Source organism: Macrobrachium rosenbergii, chromosome 17 (genome assembly GCF_040412425.1).
Source record: "Macrobrachium rosenbergii isolate ZJJX-2024 chromosome 17, ASM4041242v1, whole genome shotgun sequence".
Classification (NCBI taxonomy): Eukaryota; Metazoa; Arthropoda; class Malacostraca; order Decapoda; family Palaemonidae; genus Macrobrachium; species Macrobrachium rosenbergii.
In genome coordinates this window covers 1,749,376-1,772,769 of record NC_089757.1, presented here as the reverse complement: position 1 = coordinate 1,772,769, position 23,394 = coordinate 1,749,376, and the positions used below count along the sequence as shown (strand labels likewise).

General features: G+C 39.9%; 1 protein-coding gene across 50 annotated transcripts in view; it reads right to left on the bottom strand.

The window, feature by feature from the left end:
* shot (dystonin-like protein short stop) overlaps window positions 1-23,394 on the bottom strand; it is a 536,542-nt gene that overhangs the window by 60,082 nt on the left and 453,066 nt on the right. For all 50 annotated transcript variants that reach the window (XM_067119440.1, XM_067119430.1, XM_067119416.1 and 47 more), the window contains 2 exons: window positions 10,203-10,296; window positions 3,300-3,406 (listed from right to left, as the gene is read on the bottom strand). In XM_067119440.1, coding sequence (XP_066975541.1) covers window positions 3,300-3,406; window positions 10,203-10,296 — 201 coding nt within the window. The remainder of the gene's footprint in view (window positions 1-3,299; window positions 3,407-10,202; window positions 10,297-23,394) is intronic.

Genomic DNA, 23,394 nt, shown 5'->3' with positions numbered 1-23,394 from the left:
AGATGCCTGGGCATTTCTGATACGAAAATGTCGACGAGCCAACGAGGAAGAATATCAAAGGCATTCGATAATGCTATGCAAACTAAGAAACTTGAAATGTAAGAATAAAACCCCTTTTGAAACTCTTACAATCGTACACAGCAAAACAGCTCAAGATGCACACATTCGACTATTTACATTCTAGTCTTTCCTAGATAGTCAGTGAGCCTTCAAAACAGTGAATATTATTTTTATGAAAAACGACATCGTGAACGAGGTATTCACGTGTTAACAGAACTATCAAACCGTCAAATGCAAACTTCTGAACAGCTTCAAGAGGAAATCTCGCTCGTTGTCAGAAGAGATGAGGGAAGACTGGGAAACCCCTGGTCACTGTTGTCAAGAGAGATATACCCACGACGACAGGCACACTACACATTTCGTCATAGCACTTCCTTTCCACCAACTTAATGAGAACATTCATGTCAACTCACAAGCCGCGGCACTGAAGGCAAATTCATGTCCACATTTCCTGTTTTTGGGCATCATCATCTGACTATAATCCACAGCCACTAACCAGCATAATTACATGGCATATATCCAGTACTAAAATACAGTACAGCTCTCTCTCTCTCTTTCTCTCAAACACAAACATTTTTATACAATAAATGAAATACGATGCAGCTGTTACACCATTTTGACTGCAACACGTGATCCTATCATCCCTTTCCAACTGCGAACACCTTAAAAATGTCTAGGATTAGACCTCTCAAACAGACGTGGGCATCACGAGAGAGAGAGAGAGAGAGAGAGAGAGAGAGAGAGAGAGAGAGAGAGAGAGAGAGATGTAGCCTTGCAAGATATTTTTCTTGCATTCCTAACCCCTACTAAATGAAGCAGCAGCAGCCGTAGGCAAAAGCGCCAGATCCAGGGGGTGGGGATCTTGGAAGGCACTTCTAAGGCGGACCGAAGCCGGGTCTGCTTGGGATTCTTTCCCAAAAGGAAGCCTTTCCGAGTCTACATAACTCGGCTCTCTTTCTTTAATACTCTTACCTCAGTGACCGTGTTTAAGTATAGATAACCGACAGTGTAAATAATAACGTAATGATGTGACCTGACAGTCTAAATTTGGTGATTTGTGTCAAACCTTCAATACTGCATTGAAAACTAATGTAATGTGTGTGCGTGTGTGTGGGCGCCAGGGAGTTTTAGTGGATGTATGAATGTGAACGCAGCAGAGAGAGAGAGAGAGAGAGAGAGAGAGAGAGAGAGAGAGAGAGAGAAAATGTAATTTACCCATGCCATATTCACTTCAAGTAAAACCCACGGAAGAAGAAGACCGCACTCTCGCCAAGACAAACTTGTATCATATGACTTATTCGGAAAGAAACGCCTATCGACCACCTCCCCACCTCCCCGCTTGTCCCACGACACAACCCAATAATGTCACCTCATTATCCCGTTCTTCTATGCCCACAGGGTCTTGTCTTCCCTCCCATAAAGGGAAGAACGAGACAGGTGGTTCCCTACTCTATCCATCACGCCCACTCGTAAGCGCACCAGTGCGTAAATTTTCCCAAGGGACTTGCAAAATCCTGTTCCACAGATGACAACATAATATCGTACACCCTGAACTGCGGCGGCTAAAATTATCGATGACTGGCCGAAGCTGCATAAGTTGCCACCTGCTTACAACTACACCTGTCACCTGAAGCCACCACTCCAACACCTGACCAAGCCCTCCTTCCTCCCTCCAGACACCCCGACCCCCAACCCCTCTTCGAGTGCCTTCATCCCTTCCAGACAAGTCGGCACTTCGCATGTGGTGTAGCAACATACCAAGTGCTGACAAAAACGTGACCTGAAAGCATGATACCTCGCTGTTGTTGAATTAACGAAAGGCGTGCTTAGGCTCCGGCAAAACCTCGACATAAAAAAAAAAACGCAAAATATTAACTGAATCAGAGAGTAAAAGATGTGACTTCACCATTAAGCTTACCATAGCGCACAACAATCTCCTGGAAATTAATTCACAATCATCTCTATCTCATATTCTCCCAAAAAGCCACACCCTTCACCCCTGCTGGTATATGAACCTGTTTCACGTATTGGCCTTCGTAAAAATACCAAAACGCTCTCGAAAGGAACAAAAAATAAGCAAAAAGGACATTAGCTTTACAAAAGAGAAAAACACACACATACACTGACATATCTCTAAGCGAGAAATGATAGGAGAGGTATCATGAAGTTATCAAGTTATTTCCGGGATAGCAAAACGTGCTTTAAGCATTCCTGAAAAAAGGACGGAACTGAAGTCTCTTAAGGCTCATATTGTCTAAAGTAATCCGAAACAAACCCTAAAAGATTATCCACAATTCAGAAGGAATATTCCTCACGTTTAGACAAGCGAAGTTGAGTTGCACATTTACCCGTCTACTGTGACTTGATTCTGTAAACGACAGTCGCCAGCGGCATTGTTTTGATCTTGGCCGCATATAAAAATACAATCAACTATCATTTATCTGATTTTGACGGGTCTTACAACCTAACTTTCATTTTTTTTTCTTTCACCGTAGTTACTGCGTTCCTATTTCTGCTATGGTTACTTGGCTATAAAAGCCGGATCCCAAACATCATAATGACGTGTACATACTGTCAACACGCACAGCTAAGTGCCAATCCAGCAGTCACAAACACGACATGCTTTGCGCGCTCGCGCTCGCGCCCACACACACACGGACACACACACGCGCGCACACACACGAACCCTGGTGGAGAACCCAGGTAGAGCACACGTGCCTCTCTGAAAACTATCCACGTAAAAGAGATCCGGGGTCGAATTATAATGATAACGATAATGCAGGGTTGTTAAAACTACTCCCTACCTTGTGTAAGAGCTAAAATTACTCGTACCCCAAGCGCTGAATTAGTGTGAAATCAAAGGAATTCTTTTATTCATAAAATTTAACAGGTTCACTTACAACGGTCTGAAATGCCAACACTAATAACAGCTCAAAAAACTAGTCTATTCGCCTTAAAATACCGAGTCATTTGTGCAATGAAACGCCTAGGGTGGGCTGAACAAGCAAAGTCTCACCATGGCATGGGATATATTTCAACTCATTATACTGATTTGTATGTCTTATCAAAATAATGTATCGCAAAGGCAATGAGAGAGAGAGAGAGAGAGAGAGAGAGAGAGAGAGAGAGAGAGAGAGAGAGAGAGAGAGAGAGAGACACTTTTAGTGGTATGTCCCTGAAAAAAAAAAAAGCATACTGTCAGAATGCAAGGGACCCAAAATGAGAGAGACTATACTCACTTTGTATTGAGTTCTCGCAGTTTCGTCTCGATCTTCTTGGCGACCCTGACATTGGAGGCTGTTGTGATGAGAGCCTCTGCAGAATCATTGATCTGCACCACCGACGCCTGGAAAGAAGACAAAAGGAAAATGTGAAATTCTTACTCCAAAGAACATGAAGACGGTGCATACACAAAGCGTCACGGCAATGCGTGATACAACAGCAACTCTATGCAGTCAGTCCTATTCCACATGTCTACAGAGACAGAGGGGTAGCAGCCCCCCGAACATTTGTGTAGGGGCGTCCTCTGCCGTGCGACCCACCACGTCCATTCCTCGGCGCAAGAGAATTCTCGAGAGAATCTGTTACCTCTTCGTCCAAGCCAAGGCAATGGTTTTATAGAAAATGATCGTACGAAATTATGACCAGAAAACGAAAAGAACTACAAACGAAACATCGACACCTTAATCCAAATTTCAGATTACTGTAAAAAATAAATCAATAAATAATCAAAAACAAAGATTAATCTTCATGTTGAAGTAAAACAAATGCAAAATATTTCAGCGTTCACGGCTTGAGACATAACCAGTTACGCAAAACAAACCGTTGTGTCATTCAATATCACAATCAGAAGGAGCTAGCCAAATCTTTTGGTTGAAAGACTTTATACTTCCACAAGAAAAGAACAAAGGTTACTCCACTCCATTTACTCCAATCATCATGAAAGCGTTCACGTATAAAACGGCGAATCAGTAAGCATAGCAAAAAAGTGCCCTGCTAACTACTTTATCCGGTTCATTCTCCTTTAATCCTATCCTTCGAGATAATTTACAAGAGCTAAGTGCAGTTTTTGGAGGCAAAAAAATTAAGACATATATAATTATACATATATATAAAATAAAATATACATTTATATATATATATATATATATATACATACATGTCTTAATTTTTAATGTATATATATATACATATGTATGTGTGTGTGCGTGTATGTTAGGGAGTCTTTGTGAATGTATGAATGTGAATGCTGAGAGAGAGAGAGAGAAAGAGAGAGAGAGAGAGAAAGAGAGAGAGAGAGAAAGAGAGAGAGAGAGAGAGAGAGTCGAACACAGACAGTTCCTGCAGTCTAACGATCATACAAGGTATGAATTAGCTGACTTCTCAATTCAAGTGATATATAATAACGAATTTCTAGAATAACTACATCTGCAGGATTATTAAAAGACGTCTTCACCGCTATCAAGAGTAACACCTATCAACAGCATGAATTCCCTACCAAAAACTTCCTTAGCTGTTCTGAAAACGCCACTGGACACACTCTTGGTAACCTCGATGGGGAGGAGAAACGAGGCAATCTGTACGAGTATATATACCTCGACAAATAAATACGCATATCGTTATGACTGGCGATTAAATTTTAACACGTCAAACTACGATGAGCAGCACGAAAGAGCCACATTACTCCAATCCTGGACACATGTTCAATAACTCATTCTTTCTTGTTCCAAACAACCAAGCTAAATCCCAATAAGGATGAACACGTCACTTTCCGAGACATAACCACCTCCCATTTGTATACAACGTGTCCTCATACGAATACATTCGACGCTAAGGTACCTGGGTCCTTTTCTTCTTTTCGAACACCAAAGTGGAATATATATATATATATATATATATATATATATATATATATATATATATATATATATATATATATATATATATATATATATATAATCATGAAACTAAAATGTCGCAATAATCACATTCACGCTGCTTCGGGAATATCCTCGATGGGGAATTAGCACCGAAGGGGAATTTATAAGTGATAAATGGATTGGTACTGATCGAGGATATTCCCGAAGTAGCGTGAATTGGATATTAAGCGACATTTGTAGCTTCATGGTTGTATATAAATCACGGTGTGATAAAAAATTTCATATATACATATATATTGTATGAATTACATGATGAAAGTACTTAGAATCGGAAGAGAGAGAGAGAGAGAGAGAGAGAGAGAGAGAGAGAGAGAGAGAGAGAGAGAGAGAATGAATCACAACTTGTGATCAAGTCCCATCAGATCTCAGCACAACACATTCCTATCTGTTATGACTAAAATACACACTCCCTTATCGTTACTATGCACTGAGAAGATATCAGCGAATAACTTCCTTTCCTATCGCAAGATAAATCGATAATTACTTGGTGGCCCTTCGTCGTTTAATAATGTTATTTAATTTACCGGAAGTTCCACAAATGGGGAATACTGAATCCAATCAGTAATTACTACAAGATTTTCACTTGTTGGGCAGTGATGAAAATACAATTTTATAATCTGAGGGCAAATGTAAACAAACAAATAAATATATAAATAAATACTTCCAACATGTATAACACTATAACACCCTTCAAAGGCAGTGGTTCAAATGAAGTTACGGAAATAGGAAGCCTTCAGAGCAGGCTTCCACTGAAGTACACTCGACCCTCCGGCCACTATCTGTAACGTTTAGAAAAGCCCACGCACGGTTTTGGGGGCAAATGGCCTCATTCATCCGTGCTGTCAAGAGTCCACACAACATTACGAGTTCTAATCATTTTAAAACGACTATATTAGACATTATATTCCATGGCCCTCATTGTTAATTGAAATCAAAATTAAAAAAGCAAATTGGAGTTGGGTTTTCCACTGTAATTAACTGACATTATGGGGTGACAGCACGCACACACACACACACATACACACACATTTAAGATGCGACCAAAAACAAACCTTGCGAGATCGGTTGCTGAGAACTTAAAAAGGACCTTAGGTTGTTAACATAACCTCAGAAACGCAATAAATATAGCAGACTATTCGCGCGTCTCCTACGTACGTAATGACTAGAAAATTCATCGAAAATAATGATGTATGGAAAACCATTCATTTTCTGAAAATAATGATGTATGGAAAACCATTCATTTTCTGAAAGAGGTCCTGGTACTTCTCTCTTTCCACAAATGGAGCCAACATTAGGTATTTAAAAAGGGTCCTTGAGCACATACTGACCTGATCGTTCATTAGGGTGCCCCAGGAATTGCAAAAGAACGTTTGCATTTGAAAAATCTCAAGAAAAATGAAAATGCTTATCTATTCAAACTCAGGAGAGTGGATCGAGTTACCCCTGAACAGCGCACCTAATGGTCCAAATGAGGGCTGCTAAAATGTAAACGGGTGATGAGTATGTCATGTGACACGCTGATAAAAATTAATGAACATTTTTCGAAGCATCGCAGCTGCTGCCTTTCAGAACGATGAATTGAGTGAATGTTTGACACTTGGGATAACAATCTTCAACAGTACCTCAACTACAGCGCCTGTTTTACACTCCCTAACCTTTGGCAAGCTCAACAGTCGGGGTTTCGCTAAGAACACAAGATTCGGTTTCTAAGCGCACGTAATGAATGCTACACGCATCTAACGCACTTACATGAATAAATGAAAAAACATACAGGGACATCTATAATTGTGTATGAATGGACAAATTAACAGAAATAAAAATGTGCTTCATGGGAAAAAACTAGTCTCAAAACAATCGAAGAAAAATATCTGAATCTCGAGATATCAGCTCTGAATGTCTGTAATCAAAAGTTACGCAGACTCCGAGCCTTTTCGGGGATTTTTCATTGGATGGGTAGGTAGAGCACTCGGCTAGCACGCTGTTGGCCCAGCGTTCGACTCTCCGACCGGCCAATGAAGAGTTAGAGGAATTTATTTCTGGTGATAGAAATTCATTTCTCGTCATAATGTGGTTCGGATTCCACAATAAGCTGTAGGTCCCGTTGCTAGGTAACCAGTTGGTTCTTAGCCACGTAAAATAAATCTAATCCTTCGGGCCAGCCCTCTCTAGGAGAGCTGTTAATCAGCTCAGTGGTCTGGTTAAACTAAGATATACTTAACTTGACTTTTTTCGGTGTAACAAACCCACTCCTGTGAAGTAATAGGACTGTGGTATTCTTCCAAATCAATATACTTCTTTTTGACAGAGAGAGAGAGAGAGAGAGAGAGAGAGAGAGAGAGAGAGACTGCACGAATGATGAAATGATGACTTTCATGAATAGAATTTTGTTCATGTACTTTTGTGCGAGGGTCAGGCACGCAATGAAACGCCTGCATTCAAATACCAAACTGACCTCTCCTTTGAAAATAGGTTGGAATTTCCTATGAGGACGCTGAAAAAACCGATCTTTTCTAATAGGCCCTCAAAAAGTATGGAGATATTTTGTTGACGGACCTCGACCACAAAGGATATCAAAATTACGCAGACCTATCTATCAAGGATTTCGAAAATCACGTCTACCTTTTTTATAATGGCTTGAAAATACGTATCAATCTTTCATTTAAAGGCTCGAAAATTTGTCTCCACTTTAGAACTTCCGTGAATACGCTGTTCTCTACTTCAAGGATTTTGGAAAATACATCGATCTTTCCTTCAGAGGTTTCGGAAAATAAGTCGACCTTTCTTTCATGTGCTTAAAGTATGTCGGCCTTTCCTTTAAATTACTGAAATTAAGTCTATCTCCCCTTAATGAAAAAAAATCAGCAGATCTTTCATCTAAGCATTTCAAGAAATGCATCGCATTTTCCAAAAATACGCCGATCGTTCCCTTCAAGAGACTGTCGAGGGAACCTAATATGGAGAAGTGCAGTGTGAAAGGAAGGTCACATGCTAAGTCGTCCCCTTTAAGTTAGAACGGGTGGCGGCCAACTGCCAGATAAGAAAAACTATTGATTATCACTTTCTCATTTCATGGCTTCATCCCCACGTTTCCATCACGAGAGCCAGTATCTGACAACAGACTCCGAATCTGCCATGAGCTTACAGGGGGAACGTAACACGGACACGATGTGATCAGACCACACAACATCTAGCGACAGCAGCTCAACAAAATCAATATACAGTAAAACCCAACTTGAATACACTGCGACTCCTTATAATCCCACTTAAGGAGAATGACGTAGCGTATTTCTCTTTTTGACGTCCATGGGAATAATGTCTTGAAAAGTCACATTTTTGTTGCATCTACAAGGACACGAAACGCAGAGCTTGTCTCATCCCCAAAAGAGAGCTACCAATCCTTTAACCACAAGGGTGAAACGCTTAAGGCTAAAATTGTTTTAAAAATCGAAAAACTGTATGAAAAATCTATACGAATATCCTTAGGGAAAACAAAACGAATATTTTCCAATCACAACTCATGCAAGTAAGAGAGTTGGGAAATCACAAAAATTGTTCACTATTCTGTTCAGTAAAAGTAACTCCGCAATAAAGTTATCAAGACCAATCCGTTCCTTAACAGTCTTGTGCTGCTTAAAGGAACCGGTTCCTTCACTGAATTTGAGATTAAAAGCAGTCTGCTCATTAAGTGATCTGTCAAGCGCACACATTTAACGAAATTACATCAAGAATCAATTTCCATGTCTTTAATCAGCGCACAGCCTTGTCACTGCAGCTGACGAAGTCATTTTCACGAAATGACATTCCCGTTCTGAAAGCAAAGTACGGGAAGGAATAACATTAATGCAACAACTAGCCCGTAATCTCATGACTGAGGAATTCCATTTTAACATAATTAAATACAATAACATTTCTCTTAATACCCCTGCAACGAGACTGTTAGAGGAGCACCACTTGTTAACTGAAGGAAGTTGGGAAGAAACTAAAAATCCTGGTGTCAACTAAAGGACAGAATGATATGACTGAAAATGGAGAACTAAATGTTAGGTCCCCTTAATTAGCTGTTATTGAGAAAGGACAGAACACGGTCATGAAAAAAAGAAGACCTTCAGACACAGGAAGTCCCAAACGCGCACCAGAAGAGGCAACGGCATTAAAATGCCCTTCGCTCAATGCTGGCAATAATGTCAAAGCGCGACCTTCACCTCGCTGACGGGCACTCGGCCCCAGGCATCACCCCAATACCCCCGATCCCTCTTCTACAACCCACGCATACCTCTACTTCCGGTAATGCAAATGAGGTCGTGACTCGAAAGGACACACTCAAGCACTCCACAGAAACAGGCACAACTAATGCTCGTCTGTTTTTGAGGGGGGAGGGAGGGGGGATTGCCACGAGACTCGAGCTAACAGACTTGAAACTTGCCACTGACGGTTATTCTAATATTCAACCAAAACTAAAGTAGCTAAGAACACCATAGATTAAATAAATAAATTAAGAAACAAGGAAAGGAAAAAAAAGCAAGAATAGTCTTCAAACCTACTTGAAAAAAAAAGATGCACCACTTGCATATAGACTGGTTACCAGGCGGCCACTCTCGCATATCGCTGAATTTTGCATAATGAAGTAATTGAGGAAGCAAGGTCACACGATGGGTAATAAACATCAAACCGTCAACAGCCAGAATATACCCTACTACTGTGACACTCGGAAAGTGGTGCTGCATTTACAAGGAAAATTCGAGGCGTTTTGACATGGGCTGTGTATGTGATGCCGCCCTAAGAAAACTAGGTCTGCCTCTTTCCCTTCATAAAGGCCACTTTACCTTCTGTTAACTTTCCCCAGTGCTTGTCCAAGCTCTCTCTCTCTCTCTCTCTCTCTCTCTCTCTCTCTCTCTCTCTCTCTCTCTCTCTCTCTCTCTCTCTCTCTCAGTCTGCGTTCTCCAGTTATTTGCAGAACACGAGCTCATGGACTCCATGCACGCGCAAGTGAAATGTCCCTTGGCTTGCACGAGACTCATGAAGATAAATCATTTCACTACGCAAAAACTGGGGCTCGAACTCCACTCTGGTCTGAAAAGCAGCCACACTGATCACCACTCGAATCAACAGTTCTACGGATAACGACGGCCAAAACGAAGAGACTAAGCAAGAGGACCGGAGAATGAAAATCCGAACAAATAATACTGTTAGCAGAAAACTTACCTGATGAGACATGATGTCTGCATGGAGTTGTCGGTGCTCTCGGATTTGCTCGTCTAAGCGATCGCGGTTGAGCGAGGCTGGCTTGCTCGCGTTCCTGCACAAGAAGAGAAAGAGCCTTTGTTAGTAAATGAAAACCTACTTCTACAAAGAGACTTATTCGTCTGGCACTGGAAATCAAGACTTGAACACAAACTTTTCAAGTCAAGTAGGATGGTCTCATACGTGTTTCCTCTTATTTGGGTAAAGCACCAGACAGTCAATCTTTAACTGAATAGGATGACATGATACATGTAACTATCATTCTTCAATAACTGAGGTGGAAGTCTTGTTAACTAAGGGAAATTTTTCGGTTAATGCTGCTAAGCGTTTCTCCTTATTTCACATACAGCATACTTTTCATGCAACACTAAATAATACAAATATTCACGAATAAAAATAAATATGAATAAAAAAATATATGAATACAATGAAAGGCAACGTTTAATCCATTTTTGATCAACAAACCACATCTCAAGCACAAAACAGGGCACTATCAACAATACAATACTTGATTAATTTTATGAAAGTTTCCTCATTTGCATAATGAAAAGTAACGTATAATCTACCAAAAAGTAAGTTCAAAAATATACACTCGGCACTGTAACGGGGAAACAAAATACCCAAAAGGAATTCCTAAGGCCACTCTTCCTTAAGACCCATCCGATACAAAACAACCTCTGGACTCTGATAACAGACAGACACGCGAAAGTATCTGGCACCAATTACGATCACTTCCGTGAAAGTATCCTACGTTTCTCATACTTCAGGGCTTCATTTGTGTGTGTGTGTGTGTGTGTGTGTGTGTGTGTGTGTGTGTGTGTGTGTGTGTGTGTGTGTGTGTGTGTGTCATACACTCCGCGTAAGAATGCAAGCACGCATATGTTTGAGCATGTCGCTGACTGGAGCTGGGGAACAGCAGCCACTCTTACTTGCAACGCTGACATTCACGGGGTCAAAACAAAATAAAAAATAAATAAATTTAAAAAAGGTCCAAACATCTGCATGGCATGACACCGTCAGCGGTCACTCGAGATAAGATCCCGAACGTAATCTTGCAACCTGTTATCAAACTCTTCCTGCTTACAGTGACACCTGCAACGTTCAGGTGCAATTCTTACTGCCTTTTCTTTCTCGCCCCCATTCGTCTGTCGCTTCCGACAGAGCTGTCCAACATCTCAAACTCAGACTTCCTTTCATTTTCTTACTGCCTTTCGAATACACATCCACTGAAGCAGTTGTACTTGTGGACTAGAGATGCCACTCAGGATTACAGTCCGTTAGTCCGAAGGCCCGATAGTCCGAAGGTCCGATAGTCGTAGGTCTAAGCCGGCATTCCGACGTGTTTACTGGTTACAATTTTGCCGTATTAGCTATGGAGGGGTGGGGGGCTGATTACAGTCCGTCGGACTATCGGGCCTTCTGACTTTCGGACTATCGGACCTTCGGCCTATCGGGCCTGCTGACTTTCGGACTATCGGACCTTCGGACTATCGGGCCTTCGGACTATAGGGCGGTCACAGCCACTCAGATCATAATCACCCGTAACTTGCATAAAACTCGGGAGATTTGAGGATATTCCTATTCAACATCGTCTATCAGGACGAATTTAGAGGCAGTTTAAGTCCTCATCTTTACAAGAAAAGAAATTAGGTCATCACTATTTTAAAAGTAGGATCTTCTGTTAACTCATTTTACACCAAAAACATATCGCAGGAGAAAAATTGAGGGGGCTTGATTATAAATCTTTCTAAGTGTTCAATAAACCAAACGTTTAAGTTTCTTTACGTTATCGCTGACAGTATCAAGAGTTATGATTCTGAACTCGATAAAACGTTGGCCTGAATAACATCAGATGCATTATGTGGAGTTTTCCAACTCTCAGTAAGAATAACAAATCGTGAGCATTATTATAAACTTAAAAGTTGACACCGTCAGCTCTGAACATTCTGAATGAAAGCCGTCAGCTCTGAACATTCTGAATGAAAGACAATCTTACCTACACCTCACGACCAAAAAAATAAAATAAAATAAAATAAAAAATAAAAAACCCGGAAAACTAAGCAGCCACACTCGTGGCAATCGCAGCAAGGGTTCCGCATGGGGTCGAATCATACACAGCGAAAACTTGGCGGCCACCCTCATACAGTCAATGTATTATGAACCTGCACTTGGTGAGCTCATCTCGCTCTCCTTGACGTTTACGCCATATTTGGAAGACAGTACATCAAGCCATAATAAAACCCACACAAAGCAAACTCCCTTGAGAGAAGAGGTGATCCTATACAGGATGGTTTAGTCTAGCTCCAACAAGTCTCAAAGAGAGCACAACAGCATTCGACATTTTGCTTCAAGAGCCTTGTTGGTCTCCACGCTACTCTTAAGCCAGAAGCCGACGGGACGGGACATTCCACGTTCTTCCCTAGCTCGGGGCCAAAGACAAAATATTGAAAGAAACACCACCTCCACTTGAAAGAGAAAGCTAGAAAACGAATAGACTTTAAAATACTTGGTTCAAAGAAGTAATATAATGCCTATTAACTAATTAAGGTTAAATTAGTTCAATTAGTTTTTGCTCTAATTCAGACTTGCCCTTAACTTTCACAATTCAACGGAGATGAACGTCTAGTCTCTATATCGTTGCTGTATTTGAGCACCTAATTAAACACCAACGAAGGTCCTTGATTAAACCCCACTTCACATCGTCGCAAACCACGTTTAAAAGCTCTCCCATATTCTGAATAGTAACAACAATAACAATATCCTGAGACGTCTGAAATTTAGTAATTTTTTAAAATGATCTTATACATTAGACACTTCCAAACAGAAAATTACTTGCATCCTTAAACTACGGCACTTTCACACTGGTACCTCAAATACCCATCTCAAAATAATCTCTCTTTTACCCGACTTTCGTCCCGATTTCCAGTATGGCCTAAATCTTCGTCTACGCCTTCTCCCCGTTTCTAACAGCTCTTCCCAATGTCACACACAATATTACTCGTGATGCCTGTTGTCTTCAGTTTCAGAGGTCACCAACGTGGATGAGATTATCTGGTACAGTTATAATGGAAGTTGGCGATTTTGTTGCAAGCAGTCCTTAATTTGGTTGTTTTATTTTGACCAGACACGCACCTATCCCAGCAATATTCCTCGTAAGCACTGGCGTACCCAAACTCGGAATTTAATGTCAGATGATTTAATCTGCTATTAATTACCCATATATAATACTCGTTCTAATGAATAGTTAGCCTATTCCTCCTCCTTTTATCCTCTGCATAACACTGTTGAAAAATTCAGGTTCGCCAATACGTCACTACGAAACGAAGTTATGGTTTACTATTACCCAGGCAGATCCCAAGAGTTCGCAAAAATTACAATGACTGATTCAGAGATATTTCTCTTTTAAAACAAAACAAAAATTTCCTTGGCTTATTCAAAAGAATCTACCAATCATCTCTGAGGACATCTTTGAGGCCGTCTGTTTCTCTTAATAAAGGAGAAAATACTTTGTATTACAGCAGCATAACAATGTCTTACAATCGTCATTCAGTGAATACTATAAACATGAGAATTTACTCTTTTTCCGACTCGTCCTCCAGAGAAAATTTCAAGACTGACACCACACAAACAAACACACACAATTTAATATCCACCCCATGTCTCTAAGGGAATGATATATCAAGCGTTGAGCGACGAATGCCGTGCAAGCCGCTGGCAGATAGTCAAGAACTTTCTACATATGATGTTGAAATTACTCTTACGTATCAACTGAGGAAAAAATCCCAATAAAAACAAGTGAATCGTACCTTGAATTTAATTCCAATGCATAACTGTACCAACTAGATGTCTGGAAGCGCTCAAAGGGTGTTTGGGTAGAGAGATTGGATTTCTGCAGTAACGAGATGGGAGCGATCAACACGACCTGACGGTTGCTACTTTCAGGGGAAAAGCGGGACCATCTCACTTTGAGAACCTCGCTAATACTGACAGCTTCCATCCCAGTTGTCTGTACTTTTGTTACCTCACCACGCACGTCAATCAATTTTTAAAACCTAAGCCAGCTTAACAGGCATACTTCCCCAAACTGCCTTCAATCAAATTTAAACAAGCCACGGAATGGCACGGAACACATCTCAATCGAGTCCGAATGCCGCTGTTGCGTCTATCTCTTACTTGGCATCTTAAATGCTCCTGCGTCAATCAAGACTTGAGATATACGGCACCTCGTTCGACGTGACTCGAACCCGCTCCTTCCCTTCTCTCCGTTCAGCCATCGCAAAAACAATTATATTCCCAGTAGACTCATATGATGACAACATTCCTTATATGTTTAAAATCCACTCATCCTTATTGCATCAGGGGACGGTGGCACTTGAAAAATAAGTATTAGTAAAGTGGGCATTGTGAATCACAGATATCAGTCAACAGATTAACAAGCGTTTCCCTTCGATAGTGCTGGGCACTAAATGCACCTCTCCAACTTACAATGAAATGAACTCTGACTGGGTGTTTTTTTTCTCTTATCTCCCCACCTGCCAAGTCTTGTGTTGATAGACTTTGCAGGTGACAAGAGGCAGGGTGATACACCGCATATCTCATATCTGACATAAGTGATTACTAACTTCATGTCGGCCTCTCTCTCTCTCTCTCCCGATTCTAAGTACTTTCACCGTTCAATTCAGTACAATTTGAAATCATTAGGTAGTACAGGATAAAAATAGATGGAATAAATCCTGCATCACACTAAATATACGATACATTACAAATGCTGCTGAATATACCGCATCAAAAATGCCCTCATTCTTAACTTCGAACAAGAAATTAACCTATAAAATATGTGAACATAAAGCATACTTCCAAGCATTTTTAACATACTAAAATAAATAAAATGAAAACTGGAGAGTATTCCGCAGTTATAGCATATCTGTATCGTTTGTTTTTATGACATTTTATATATTCGCTGGTTTTCCTCAGTTTAGCACTTGTATCGACTTGATTATCCCGAGGCTTATAAACTCTCTTACTTGACGGTTACACGGCTTCAAGTTACGTAAATAAACAAAACCTCGAGACTTACTCCAGCGTTACGTCTCTCACTTTAAAAGTATTAAGTGATGACGACCTGTTTAAAGGAAGTGTGGCACAACAAACAGAAAACTAAGAAAATTGTAAATGATAACTCAAACAAGCGGAATGACGAAAATACAGAAATTAAACTGTGTAACGATATTACTCGGCATTAGTTATCTTTCTGTGCTTTTCATCTTTCGCCCGAACATGTCGAGACGTCGTGACATGAAACTTAACCGGAGATTCACAGTGGCAAAGATACTTCGACAGCACATTTTGAAAAGCCGAATGCCCTAATCATTCGCGTGCTGATCCTCGGGGCTTTTAAAGCATTGCTACCCTTAGTAAAACCGAGTGGTCTCATGTCATCTTGATCTTTTGATTGCCCATTCTAAGTTGGAAAAGTTAAGTACAAGTCAGGATATAAAGCCTTCCTTTATCTTATCTCGTGAGACAACAATCTCGACAGCAACCTTACATATTATTAATAACACACAGTGGGCGAAGACCTCCCCTGCGGCATACACAGTTTTATGGGCGTGTTTAGCTCCCCGTTTCGTCTCAAACTTATCGCGTAACGGGCTGAAAGCATTACTGGCATGTGTGAAGATCCTTCCTCCTGAATCACTGTCTATGCACGTCACAAAATTCTAATGTACTATACTTAAATGGCGACTGGACTTAAGAACAAAATTAATTCTTCTCTATACCAAACTTCCAGTTATTACATCATTCTTTAGCAATGAATAAACACATTTCACTGAAAAAATCAGTACGCTGGCATCTAACTGCGACTTGGCGACCGCAAAACTCCGCCTGGGATAAGCATGCAAGCCAACCTCCCTTAAAGGTCCCATTTCCCTAGGTGGCACATTCCTACCTCTCCCAAAATCTAGGCACGTGAACGAGGCCTACAATGGCGAAACTTTGGTAACAATCCAAACGAAACTTTCTGCACAGACAAGGACGCAAATCGAACCAAAACGCTGACATGGTCCAGAACCCGAGGTCATTAGGAAAGTCTACAGAAAAAATCTGAGGTCTCCGGCCGGTCAGAACGACGTGAAAATCCGCCATTTCAAATCAAACAAAAAAATCTCTTCATCGCGTCAGTGATGATCAATGCGTCTACATTAAGTGGAACAAACAAGCAAAGACTATTTCCACTGCAGAAATAAACTGATAATACTGTACTAAAATGCTTGGAATTACTATCAATGACTACGTCACCTTCACATCATAGCATCAAATTCACACACAATAATAAAAAGGATAAGTGTCAACAAGAAAAGAGAATTACAGTAAATTAAAATATAGGTTAATTCAATAACAAAACAAAACCAAAAAAACGCTGGGGCTCCATCCCCTCCCAGTGCGTGACTTTTTCTTCGTCACTAGATTCAAAACAGACACCATCTCCAATGGTGACAATCCCTTTATGAGTCTATGAGGTGTGCACGTGGCACAAGGGACTTTAGGCTTAAGCCAGGCACCCCAGGACTCTGCCTCGCTCTTTAATTGTTGCCCCCCTCCTCCCCAACCCCAGTGGAGATATATATATATATATATATATATATATATATATATATATATATATATATATATATAATTTAGATATATATATATTCATACATATAGCCTATAAGTTTTATATATATATATATATATATATATATATATATATATATATATATATATATATATATATATATATATATATATATACACACACAATAAACCGTATAGGCCTACATATACAGATCAAAATACTAAAATATGTACCTCAAAACCTAATATGTAATAAATTGTAATAAATTGAAAACTCCTCAATGATGAACAAATGCCAATGAAAATTAACGTGTCGTTTCTTTCTATTACCAGTCATATATGACCTCTCCTATTGATCTCTAATCCATGAATGTACGCCAGGCAATGCTGCACGCACCGTGACACCGCTTTTTTCAATGTGTATTACGGGAAAATAACAACAAATTTATTATTGAATGGATGCATGGTCAGGAATTTATGAATTTCAACCCGTACGAAATTTCACAAAACATTCTAAAAGCTATCGTCAATGCTTTGAAATCTGTTGCATCCAGGCCCCTGTTCCCCTATCAACAACAATTGCACCGTTTGACATTCACCGAAGGCCTTTTCAAGCCCTTCATGTTAATAACTACGTAAATAGTGCACAAAATAACTATCAATCTAGGCAGCTATGTCTCACATATTCTAAAACTATTCATATCAAAGAGATGTACGCAAGGAGGCAACGCGTTTCTATGGTCACAATTAATCAGCAACCTCTCTACCTATCTGTACACTATAAGGACGCGCGCGCTTGTGTGTGTGTGTGTGTGTGTGTGTGTGTGTGTGTGTGTGTGCGCGCGCGCGCATACGTGCACGTGTAGCATTCTCATACGAGCTGGAGCTGCTGACTGTCACATGGTCTAGTACCTTGGCACTTGACACTGGGGCATCTCATTCTGGCATTTAATCAACCTAATGACTTCATGGCCTTAAGGTCGCCAAAACGCATTCCTTTGCCAATCGTGATTTTGATCTGCAGTTTGGCAATACCATTACGATGCAACATTACGGAAAAAAATGATGATGAAAGCCAGCCGTCACATCTCCTTCGGTACACAAGAGACCTGCAGAATTTACTGTATAATTGTAAACTAGGGTAAGAAGAAATAGGGTAAGAAAAAATAGGGTAAGGAGAAAAAAGCGGCACTCTAACATTTTAAATTCAAAACGCGGGTAACTCTAGGGTCTTCCTATAAAAGCCACAAGGGAGCTGGTGCTACCATGCATTACACAATAATAGGTATTCACCTCGAAGAACCCTCAGAAAGACATTTTCTTTCGTGTAACTGATTAAACACAGGGATAACATACCCACTGCTGTTTTCCACCCAACACGTCAAGTGTTAGGAAATCAATCAAGCACTCCCGTTATCACTCATGATCTTCCTCATATAATTTAAATCACAACACTGCATTTCCCGTTTCGTTATGTTCTTGAAACACGTCAATTTTGGACCACTGAACGCAAAGCGACCACTAAAATAACCTCGATGGATAAGCGCCTGGATCCCGAGAGCGATTTCCCCGGCTCATCCCCCGTCGCCCACCACGCACACAACAAACATCACTTAGACGAGATGAGCATCCGATACTCGCACTGAGGCTGCTGGCCAGACACTGACGACCAACCAGCCCACAAGAGAGCAGCTCAGCACTATGGAAAGTGACCCAGCCCAGCCACGCCCCCACCCCCTTCTTCCCCTCCTCCTCCGTCAACCCCCCCAAGCACAGTGTGCACAAAAGACTGCCATTCACCGCCAGTTCCCTTAACTCCTCCTCCCGCCTACGCGCAAGAGCGCTCACGCACACAAATATATACAAATACATTATGCATACAACTCCATCTCATAGCCAGTTTCATGTTGCACTTACTCATACCTTCTGACGGATTAACACAACATAACGTGGGCCATGTATGTCTTTTCACAATAACACCAGCTTACTAAGGAGAAAACACTAGGGACCCACCATTCTAATGAGATGACTTGGATAATAACCTTGCTGTCAAAAACGGCACCTTCCTCGCTCTAAAAGTGAAAATCACTATTTCTGTTAGTTTAGTGTTGTGGGTCAGAATTGGAATAACCGACATTTTTATTTCTAATCAAGAACGAATCTCTCGACGAGAAAAACAGAGAAAAAAGTCCCTGCCACATTAGACCACAACCCCCTCCCTCCCGTCTTGCAACAAGGATGACCACTACTTAAAAGGAAAAAAAATCAGTTTGCCGTCATTTCATACAACTAGCAGCATGTTTCCCTTAAAACTCGACTGTACACTCTTGCTTCTCCATATGAAGTCTACCTATCTTCCATTCAGGGGCGTTCCTAGACATTTTGGGGCCCGGGGGGCACAGTCCCATTTGGGGCCCCTCTTATGGGGTGGGAGGCAAGCGAAGCGAGCAATTGTAGGACCATTTTAAAGGCACTTGTAAATGCAAATTTCAGAAATTTTATTTCATAAAACTAGGTGTACATTGAATAATTGAAGATCCACTTAACCCAGTTATGGGGGCCCTCAGAGGATAATTAGGACCCCTATAAGCAGTAATCAATTGCCTTAGATCGGCCCTGCCCTTACCCCAATCAACGTTACCCACCCTCCTCCGATCCGTATGAGAAGGTCTATAATGGGCTCTACGATTGGGAGGGGGCCCCTGGAGAGCCCTATTTCTTTTACATAACATTTTTGTTCACAAAATTGGAAATTTGGGCCCTAAACTTTCGGGTCCAAATATGAATGGGGCCCTTGACTATTTTGGGGCCACTGGATTTAGCTTGTGCTGTCATAGCAGCAATGGTTAAATTTTGCATTTTGGGCCCCCCCCCCTCACTTTAGGGCCCGGGGGGCCATTTCAAACAGCCTCCCCCGCCCCCTCAGGAACGTCACTGCTTCCATTCTCTCTTGTATATGTAAGTCCAACCAACTTATGAGGCTATTCTTTCTATATTCACATACCCACCTAAAAAATTTACTCTTCTTTTCACCTACACTAAACTTCTCTAAAGGGCCACTGCACAAATTCATCAACACATACACACACTTTATATATATATATATATATATATATATATATATATATATATATATATATATATATATATATATATATATATATATATATATATATATATATATGTGTGTGTGTGTGTGCATATATAGACACCTCAACTTAACCATAATTAAAAGTTTGGATCAAATTCATAATGCGATTAAGAGATACTGGAGCCTTTAAATATCCCCAAATCCTCTATCCTGGTTGAATGGTGAAACTTCTAAGATACGGTTGGAGCCCACAAATATCAGTGCAATATTTACTCCCATAGCCTAATAAAATTACTTCCTCCTTGGACTGTGCTTAAGAAGAACTTGCACACAATTTACACATTTATAACTGTAAAACTGTGAGAGCTAAGAAATAGCTTTGTGGTCTGGTTAAGCTAATCAATAATATTATCAGCTTAACAGAAAGTTCGAGGTCAGGCCTCCCGATAAGTAACAAAGATCCAATACCCTATTATACAGGCTGCATGGCACATTTTGAGAAAGGTCTTGCAAGCTGGTAAACTAAGTAATGAATGCAACAACACAGGTAGCAGTAATAAAAAATTTTAAAGAAGTACTTTATGCTCTGCACGTGTATTTGTCTTCTGATTTCAATCAGATAAAAAGGCTACCATCTCGTACTGCATTTGGTATATCCGCATTAAAAGCTAATAAACGCCTCCTCCAAATTTTCATGTATGCAGAGCTTAGTAAGACTGAACCTGTATTACACTGTCCAAAACATGTGGTAAGCTTAGGTTATCGTATATCACTGACTGAATTTCTAGGTAAATACGTAAATGCACTATATTTACTCATATACGCAATTATATCCATCACATTTTATTATGGGATATTAAGTTCATCAAAACTGAGTAAAACAAAAATGATCACCACGAGAGAACGAAGGCATAAACAAACAGATAGACAATCATACCACTGTTAAGGAAGCTCCAACTCAACTGAGATCATATACTACACATTCATCTGCATATGCAACAAGCATGTTTTCAAGGTCAAAACAGTCTTGCACATATAAAAAGTAATTTGCCAAAAGTGCTACCCTGAGGAACACAAGAGATTACACTGCTTTAGTCACTCTAGTGCCCACTACCAACTTGTCTTTGACATTCTATCAATTAAAAATCTAAAGAGAAAACTATGAAATGCTCCACCAACCTCATTGGTCTAAGTCTGAAAACAAAGAACTCATGTTGAACACAGTCAAAAGCAGCACTGAAATCATAGCCAATCCAGCACTGAAGTCATGTGATCTTCATGATCAAAATCTACAGATTCCTTTATGACAGTGGAATTTGAAAGAAGTTCACGAACACCCAGGCCCTCGCGAAACCCAAACTTTCAACATGGAAACATACGATCACCTTCGGCACAAGCATTCAGACTTTTGACCAACAGACATTAAGGGATACATTAATTGGGTGGTAACTTGCTAGGCTAAAGCCCAAACACATTTACCTGATGAGAGTAACATTACCAATTTTCTAACAGGGGCTAAAAAAGAACCCTTCTGGCTAACTATAGCAACAAACTTAAGAACTAAATAGTCAGTAGTTTTCACACAAGACAGACAAACTTTGAAATGAAGACTCTTTTACTTGACCTTGATGCTTTCGGAGTTGTAGACATGAGTTACTTTCTTTGTTTTTGTGTGAAAATTACTGATTACTTAGTTCTTAAGTTATGTTGTTAGCTGGAAGTTACCTAGAAGGGTGTTTTTGCACCACAAAATAAGAACTCTACAATCATCCTCAAACCAAACTGCCTTCAATATGATAATTCAACAAATGAGGAGGAAGTCACCTATTCAAAATGTTGACAAATTTCATATAAAGGAAATATAGATGCAACTTCCTTGTCCAACTGTAGCCAATTCAGAAGTGAAAGACCATTCAATTTCATTCCAGTCTGCTTAAGACTTGATACAGACTGCAGAAGAGTTAAAACATCAAGGACAGCCCGCTAAGTTTTAATCATTAAAGAAACTATAACATGATCTGAAGCCCCATTGGAGAGCCATAAGCCCCACTGGAGAGCCATCAATACTAATTATAACAGCGAAGAAATCAATAAATACAGATCCAAACAATTACCCATCTTGTGAATGGTCTCTTATCTTCTCATCAAACTGTCTTAGGCCATGGCAATCAGTAAGAGAAGCAGAATTCAATGAGTACAAACACATTCTCTTACACCTAAATAATTTATTCTTACACGTCAAGCATCCATTCTGAATCTCTCTCCTACAACTGTACCATTAACATTGGATAAAAAAATATACCCAATATACCCGTTTCCTTGTCTAAAACCAAAGGATGCTTTGTCCTTTCTTGCTTACTGTCTCGCTTTCTCAATCAAAACAATTCTACACATATATTCTTCCATCCTCATGAGGCATTCTTAATACACCTTAATCAGCCAATCAGTTACACACATCACCCCACTGTTATAACATCACCTCCTGGTATCACTTGTGACTGTAACATGCTATCTCAATACTGTAACAACTCTCCATATCTTAACATTTACGAATACTTAAACTTCCATCCTTGCACTCTCAAAAGACATTTTCGCAAAGCTTTTCATACTTACATTCACCATCTTATTCTTCATTTAGTTTTGCTGTTCTATCGACTTCTTTTAATAACCTTCATTATAATAGCACTATATCCAAGTGTTCATTTTCCTTTCTCTCACCATCAACATCTATTGTCAATTATTTGTTTACAATTTCACAAAGCACTCCACAGGCGCTACTCAAGGGGATCCAAAAACCGACTTAAAACTCATTTGCTTCTTTGTATTAAATATGATGAAAACAACAAATCAAGTAACTAAATATTCTTGACTAAATAGATTTCTTCCAAGCATTCATTTCCTCCCATCAGCAATAAGACAGAAGTGCACTGAATAATAATAATAATAATAATAAAAATTCATTTTCACATGCTTAAAAAAAAAGAAGACAATTTTCACTGCAATCCATTTGGGTTTTTAGCATCAAATTCTGAGAAGAAAACTACTAAAAACTAGTTATGAGGCAGAAAACACGATAAACAAAAATCATTATTAACTGATCCATAAAACTATGTCATACCACAATACAGTCTCAACTTGAACCATGGATTTTGAATTTACCAGTGCAGCTAGAAGTACAGTAAGCACTAATGTACAAATTTCGATGTTCTCAAACACTTGTAAATATAGCATTGTGCAACTGATAAATATTACAAAAAAAAAAAACGACAAAGCATTATATTTGCAGCATTACACTGCATTCATTATCTGCTACTTAGGACATAAGCACATGAACTTCAGGGGGACATTTTTACAAGACTACAGACGAAAAAGCAGACTCCCGGAAGGGTTTACCCACGACACCCATTTGCTAATTAGTCTTTTAACATTTTGAGTAGCCTCTGA